The 7805-nt window shown below is 38.3% G+C and overlaps 1 protein-coding gene across 1 annotated transcript in view; it reads right to left on the bottom strand.

Moving 5' to 3' along the window:
- Positions 1 to 7805, bottom strand: part of MEF2C (myocyte enhancer factor 2C) — a 92895-nt gene that overhangs the window by 32914 nt on the left and 52176 nt on the right. Inside the window, exons 3-4 of the mRNA XM_031557439.1 lie at positions 7420 to 7519; positions 3921 to 4244 (exon numbers count right to left, since the gene is read on the bottom strand). Of these exons, the coding sequence (XP_031413299.1) occupies positions 3921 to 4244; positions 7420 to 7519 (424 nt within the window). The remainder of the gene's footprint in view (positions 1 to 3920; positions 4245 to 7419; positions 7520 to 7805) is intronic.

Raw genomic sequence — 7805 nt, 5'->3', positions numbered from 1 at the left:
AAAAAACAAAAAAAACCTATTATTTCTGTGTATGTAATGGCTTCATTTTTATCATTTTTTCTACTATCTGGATGTATTTACGTTTATGGATATTACATAGGCAATTCTATCAGTGCAAGGTCAGTTAGCTCTACTCTTCATAATGCAACACACAGTAGTCTATGATATGGTGACTTTCTTTTCTTACCAGTAGCCAAAGGTTAGAGAAGGAATTCTGTCTGGATAAGCACAAGTTTTAAGTAGTAAGTGTCTAGTTACAGTTTTCTTCTAGTTTCTCAAATTTTGTTATAGTCTCGTATGTCCTCCAAGAACTGCATCCTATTATAGATTCCCTAGTCATTCTTGGTAAGTCACAGGGCATATCTATTCCAGTGAGGCCTGATGGATATTAAAGCTTATGATGCACTTGCGTAATATCTATATTAGTAAATTAAATGTGCCTAGGAACTAAGGCCATCTGAGGCCACAGGGCAGTACACGTCCACATTATTAAACTTTCTCAACCTCAAAAACATCATGGCTACATACAAACTGACAATTGGGAATTGTTCCTGGCCTGGGCTAACTACCAAATAGAGCTAAGAATCAGTCTGGAAGAGCAATATTTGGTCTGTGCCAGAAGAATGCCAGGAACTGTCAAACAATCCACTCTGAGGCAGAGATAAGTGTCTTAGAGTGCTCTTTGTTGTTCATTTACTAACACAGACATGGCTTTGCCCTTAACATGTATGCAGCTTGTCACATCCTGCTTCTTTTTTTTTCCACTGTCTTTTCTCCTTTGAACAAAACTGCTAAAGAGAGCAGACTGCTCACTTGAAAGGGAAGTGCCTCCCTGTGCTATGTTAGATGTGAACCCCACAAGCTGAAGTGTGTTGGGCAAAGCAAAATTTTGGATACTCATAACCCTTGAAAATTAATGGGCCAAATATTCTGTGCTAAGTAATGTCTTTTGCCTCCCCATGTTCAACCGGACCTCCATTTATTTAGAGGCAGAGACAATTACAGTCCCCTTTTAGTGGACTATTTCTGTCTCCTCTGCTATCATCACTCATGAAAACTACAAATAAATGTGTAATTATTATCAGATGTTTTAGAACAATATAAATGCTTTTCCCCAGAAAATTATCTGAGGAAACATTACTGGCCTTTGCTGTTAGGAGGGAAAGACAATTTTATTTTCATTTGACAACAGCTTTGGTCTCTTATAAGACCAGGCAGAGGCATTGCATTGTTCTATATATTTTGTAAATAATGATTTAATGACATGGCTTGTTGACTTTTCATTCAGTTTTACTTTCTTCCCCCCAGATTTATTGGTCACTTTTAATAATCACAAGTAAATGAATGTAACTTCTCTGACTTTCCTGAAGTTACACCAAATTGTACAGTTAAAGTTGGCGTCCTTTAAATGCAAATTTCAGTTATGTACAAACTTTGAACTCCATTCTACCCACTGGATCTCAATTAATGCTAAGAAAAGGAGATCCTGTTGCATTAGGGACATTGCCTACTGGTTCTTCTTGTGGTAAGCGTTTGACGGAGCACACAGGCCTTGAGGTATGTGCGAAGTATCCAGGGAAGGATATTCTGCCTTATACAAAAAGAAATACTAGCATTTTTCATTTCTATATCTCTGAAGCATTTATGAATCAATTTCATGAAAAAATAATGCATTGCACCTTGTTACATCCCAGTAAGTAGGAAGATAAACTATATTCAAAATCCAGCCCAGGAAACCAATGCAGTCAGCAAGTTAAGAGCCAAGCCAGGATTTTATTTGACATCAAATAGTTAGATTTAATGAAAACAGCTAGAAAGATATTTCATTATTTATTTGGGAGAGCCAATGTGATGTACAATTTATATTACCTATGTTGCTTTTAATTCCTTGAACTTTCTCAGTTTTCTAGAAAAGGTGATTTTCCCAAATACTTAGAAGGTAAAGATGGTGATAGAACTCACCATCAGCTAGAAATGAGTTTTCTTACGAAGTGCTCTTTTTCACAGCTTAGATTTTAATAGTCATAATACTCATTGCTTTGTCTCAAGAAAAGAGAAAATGCATGAGAGAAACAGAAGATCTCAAGAGCCATCTCAAAACATATTCAAATATTGAAAGGTAACTTGGTTGTATCCTATCTGATTGAAAATGTTGTCACTTTGATTTGAAAAAGCACAGGTCATCCTTGAAGAAAGAAAAAAGTGATGATTGACAAGATTTTGATGTGAAAAAGGGTGAAGCATATAAGCTTATAACAGTCAATCTAAATGTTGCAATCACTGTTTGTCAAACTGAGTTCCATCCTGAGAAATCAAACTCATGGTGACAGCTATGACAACTCTTTTGTGGAGAAAAATACCTATAGGAGTGTAGCAAATAAAAAGCGAGGCAAGAAAGATTGAATGTGTATTTATACCTCCCTGATATTTCATGTACATGTTGGGATTTCGTAGCCAGTTGTCACATCTGGTGCTGTTCTGGCCTCCAAGAAAAATCTTTATTATTTATTCATTTTTTTTCCAAAAATGTATTTGCCATGATGTGGAAACTTCTCCAGATTCTAGTTAGCTCAGGTGAAAATTTTTATACTGAGAATTAATGGAAAAAAAATTTACACTGCATGAAATAGAATCAGAACATCCCTAAGATATGTCTTCAGCCTAAGTATCACATTTTGTATGCACAATTGAGCAGCATTACGGGTATGACTTTGTCATTTTGGGTGAGAAGATATCCCCTCTGTGAGTTAACCATACAACTTTCACGTGGGAATTAACACTGAACACACTCAAATAATCTTTTCTAAAAGAAAGCAGTTAACAATGTTAATTCAGATGCTTTTTGGACCAAGGTAATTCTTTGGATTGCTAATCCTTCTTCCACAGAGAAGAAGGGCCAAATATAATCTTCACAGCCTCCACATTTTTTTGTCAGTTTTATAAGTCTTCTATTAAATATAATCACAAGTGTTTTTCCCCTATATGTCTTGTGCAAACAAAATAGCACATGCAGAGTTATTTCTCTTAGATATCTGGCAAGGCATATGACTGAAGGTTAGAAATTTTGACTTGGTTAAAACAAAATTTAGCTCATGTTAAAGCATTAAGTAAATGCTGATGAGGTCAAAGCAAATTCTCTGACAAAGCTGTAAAATCACCCCAACACACAAACATGTCTGAATCCTACCATTAGGCTCTCATGCAGTCTGTTTTTCTGCAGCGAGCAAATAGCTGTAACCCTTCAGTGCTGCAACTGAGTTTGGCAGGGACATTTGAGAACTGAAGTGACACGCACAGAATGTACTAATTGTTATGTATAAAGGAATTTCAGTTCTACATCATTTTTTTCTATATCACCACAGAAAGTATTCTGTGGGTTTGTTAGCCTGTCCACAAAGAGATATTTCCACTGTTACATTTTAGGTATAATTTGTGCAAGTAGTGTGGTAAAACAGTTCTGTAAACCAAGTGAATATAATGTATATATGTATATTTCACTTCCTTCTGCAGGTTTCACCTATAGGCTTTGTCTACGTCAGAGGTAGAGACTTGGAAGAAAAGTATGTTGTGTGAAATTTTCTGACCATAGTATTTAATTACATGTTGGGCTATTAAAGCCTGTTTCCAGCTGAAATGTTTTCTTAAGAAGCCAGAACTGAAAGGGTTATGGTTTGTTACTGCAGCGGTTATCAGCAGACAGCCATCTAACCTTTGGTACTTACAGGTATTTTATGGCTCTTGATCATATTATCAAATTCTTCATTAATTTTTTTGTATTTTTCTTCAGTGCGTGGGGTGAGAGCGTAAGAGGAGTCAGGATCGGGGCTTTCACAACCTTTGTTTTCTTTCTTGTTCAATGCCTGCCAGGTTCAGAGAAATATCAAAAGGTAAAAAAATGAAAAGGAACTCAGAGTACTTACACACAATCTTTGTCTGCTGATCATTAGATCAATATCTTCATTAATTTTCCTGTACTTGTCCTCAGACTCAGGGCTGTGACCTACTGAATCGTCTGCATCGGGGTCTGGACTGTCACAGCCATTAAGTCCTTTCTTTCTCAATGTCTGAAATACACAATTTGGAAAGTTCAATCCTTTACACAGGCTGCAAGAAAGACTCAGCAGTGTTAGAATAACACAAACTGCCCAGAGGTGGAATGTTTTATATTCTAATTTAGGGACAGAAACTGCTGACATACCCACTGCAATGATGCCACATGCCTTGCTATGAATGACAAGACAAGACTACACCTTGCTCTGAAAGAATCTCCTTGCTCTGAAATTGGAATCAGTCAATAGAGAACAACACTAGCAATCCAGCAAAGTGCTTGTGTTAATACCCGTCATTCCCACATTTGATTGCATTAAGAGGTTAAAACACCCACCCAGAAGATAATTTATTTTAACATATTTATACATAGGCATTAATATTAACAGCAAAAGACATGTACTGTTTAGAGTGGAATACTCTGGTGTTTTCTAGAAAGACAGATACAGGAGGAAGAAATGAGAAAAAAAAGAAAGGTAACAAACTTAGTAATTCACGTTCTTTACAATAGAAGGAGGAGCAACTGAATCAAATTCTTTAAGGAATGACATGAACTGCCATTCCAAGGTGCATGCTCTTGGTAGAACAAGAGTGGGGAGTGGGCTGTGAACATGACTGTAATACTGATTCAGAGCTCCTAGGCATCGTGTTTACTTTTACTGACTTCAGTTACAGTGCTACAAATGTACAATGCTGAATTTTAATGTACAGGAAAAATAACTGCTTCTTAAGCAGTTAACAGATCTTAGCAGATCTTAACAGATTCTTAGTGAAAAGTCAAAACAGAAGAATCTCAGGTTCACCAGCTGAAATCAAGCCCTGGAACCACAAACAACAATGAACATCATCACAAAGAAAAATAACGGTGATCAAAAGTGAAATTAGTAGCTAACAATTTAAAATGGTTGCCTGGCCTTAAACAGGCCTTAACTAGTCTACTAGTCACCCATTTTGTTAAGGTAGAAGGGTATGAGAAAAAAGTTCTTGTAGACTATCGATATAAGCAACAGTACACAAAGTCAGTATTTGTAAGATTTTTAAGAGTTCCTTGTTGAAAAATTCTTCAAAGGGTCCATTTGGCTACTTTCAGCCATTATCAGACTGCTCACAGCTAAGTTTCTGTTGCAGCCTGGCTGAGAGGCTGTACAACAGGCAGATCCCATAGATCTCCTGTGTTACTAAGTAACTATGCTTATACTGTGTGATTAGCCTCTGTGTTAGTGATTAGCGATTAGCCTTAGACACCAGGCTCTAATTGGTGTCTTTTTCCCTTCTTTTGTCTGGCTGCTTCTGATCCGAGCTTTTTGTTCCTTTCGGAAAATCACATTTCTTAGCTATTTTCTCAATGGCAATGCCCAATTTAACAGTGTTAAATCCCTACAATTTCATACTACAAACTCATGGTTTGTACTATCGTATTTGTATATAAAAAATTAGACTTCAATTCTGTGTTTTATACAAGACTTGTGGATGGGCTCACCTTATCACTGCAGAGAAGCCATAAAGCTATTCTCTTTCTGGAGACATGACTTGAATCTTAGATTTTCATCTAGACAACAAAATAACAGTGCTCTGTCCTTTGAGATCAGAGACTTCCAAACTCATGCTGTAGACCTCTCAAACACATTTTTGCAAACATCGAAGGCCTGTTTAATGGAGATCTTTTCAAATTTCATATCTATACAAATTTCAGATCTAATCCTAAGAGCCACTCCTGACTCACAGACAAAATTATACATCCATTTGAATAAAACCTTACGAAAATGAGACAACTTGAGTGAGTCTCTCCACTTCTCCACTCCCTCTTATCTTTCCTTTATGTTTTAGATATTTGACCCATGACAAAGTCATGAATAATATCTACTGCTAATAGACTGGAACAATTATAAAGAGGGCTTCTACAATCAACTGCTGTTTGACAGACTTAATAGCTACAGTATGGTGCAGTAAAAGTGAAATTTCCCTTTCACATCTAAATAACTCAACTGTTTTATTTTCATAATCTGAGAAAGCAGGTGCAATGAATTTGAGTTGTTGCCATTCCAGGCTTCAATCCCTAATTTCTGTATTAGGTTTATGTAGTGGGGGGACAGCCAGGAGGGTCTGTGTGAGCAGAGCCCAGCAGTGCCCCATGTGAACAGGGCAGCTCCAGCTGCTCCAACAGGGACCCGACGCTGCCAGAACCGAGTCACGAGCAAAGCTGGGTGTGCTCTGAGGGAGCAGAGATAAGTGAGAGAAACACTGCTGCATGATAGCAGCTAGAGAAGAGCATTGAGCAATGGAAGAGAAGCTGTGCAGGCACGGAGGGCAATGCAGGAGAGTGCTCCAGGTGCAAAGTTCCCTGCAGTCCAGGAGGTGGAGCAGTGGATACGGCCTGAAGGAGGTACAGCCCATGGAGAAGCCTCTGCAGCAGCAGGCCTGGGCCAGAGCTGCAGCCTGGGGAGAGCAGTCCACTGTGAGGAGGGTGGTCTTCTATCCCAAATTAGCTTTAGCTTTATCAAAGTAAAGGCCAATTTTGCTCTTGCAAAATTCACCAATCCAGTGTGCCTGGCTGGTGCCTTAACAGACATGGCTAATCCAGTTCACTAATCTGTGCCCTTCTCCCCAGCCAGCTCCCCTAAATTTTAGTAAGTTAAGTTTAGACAACAAAAATGTCCACAAGTGTGCTACACAACTTCTAGCTTTCTAAGTGCTGGAACTAATGCCTGTTTCCCTATAAATTACACTCTGGGGTAAAGTGCAATGTACAAAGATTTTTGCAGCTGGATCTCTTGAGGATTCCCTTGCACCCTGTGCATTCTTCTACTCCCCACTCTTCTTTTCCCCTCTGCACACAGGGACTCATGCTGCAACCCTATCTTCAGCTGGGACACCTTCTAGGAATACCTCCATGATCTCTTTCTGCATAAGAACACAAAATTTTCATGAATGATGTTGAATTTCATAGTCCATAAGACCTCTCCTTCTGTGCTAGATTTCCTTGGTACTGAATAAAGAATGAAAAACTAATACGGAAATGGACAGAAAAAGCAGATGGATAGGCTGGATAGGCACGCGTATACGCGTATACACACACACTCAAATTCACAGTCCTCCTCTGGAGAACAGTGCTTTCTAAAAATGACATACTTATCCTCTGCATTAAGGTACTGAGTGGTATTCAGGACAATATAATGATCCTGAGCATCTTATTATCTCTGACTTCCCAATACTCAGGCTATAATTTGGTCTGTTCTGCTGCATTGTGTTACTTTACTCCCCGCACTATTACCAAACTCATACCTCTCAGAAAAGTCCTTTACTTTTGTGCTTCAACAAATTTTGTACTTGTTGGTACAATATAACTGTAAGTGACACTAACTGATATCTTACAGATCCATCCTTATTCAGAAGCTCTATGGACTCTATGCCAATTTTTCCCTCTCCTCCTTGGCTCTGTGTCACCACTGGATTATAGAGGCTGACTCTGGACCTCAGAGAAGAATGGAATCATTAAGAAGGCCAACTGGGTTTCACCAGGCTTTTGACCTAGTCTTGCAGTCATTTAGAAATGTCGTGGCCTCCTGCAAATCCTGGAAAATAGCCAGAGCTATAGCATCCTCCTGGAGCCTAGTTAGTTTCCAAAGATTTAATGACTATTCAGGGAATTTTTTAAGAGCACAAAATTACACAACTGTATAGAGCACGCATTCTGGAGAATCAGATTTCAATTATTTTTTTAAGAAAATAAGCCCCCTTTTTTTTTTTTTGCTAAGTAA

The sequence above is a fragment of the Meleagris gallopavo genome, chromosome Z (genome assembly GCF_000146605.3).
Source record: "Meleagris gallopavo isolate NT-WF06-2002-E0010 breed Aviagen turkey brand Nicholas breeding stock chromosome Z, Turkey_5.1, whole genome shotgun sequence".
Taxonomy (NCBI): Eukaryota; Metazoa; Chordata; class Aves; order Galliformes; family Phasianidae; genus Meleagris; species Meleagris gallopavo.
Note: the sequence above shows the minus strand (reverse complement) of the source record. Positions and strands in the feature narration are given on the sequence as shown.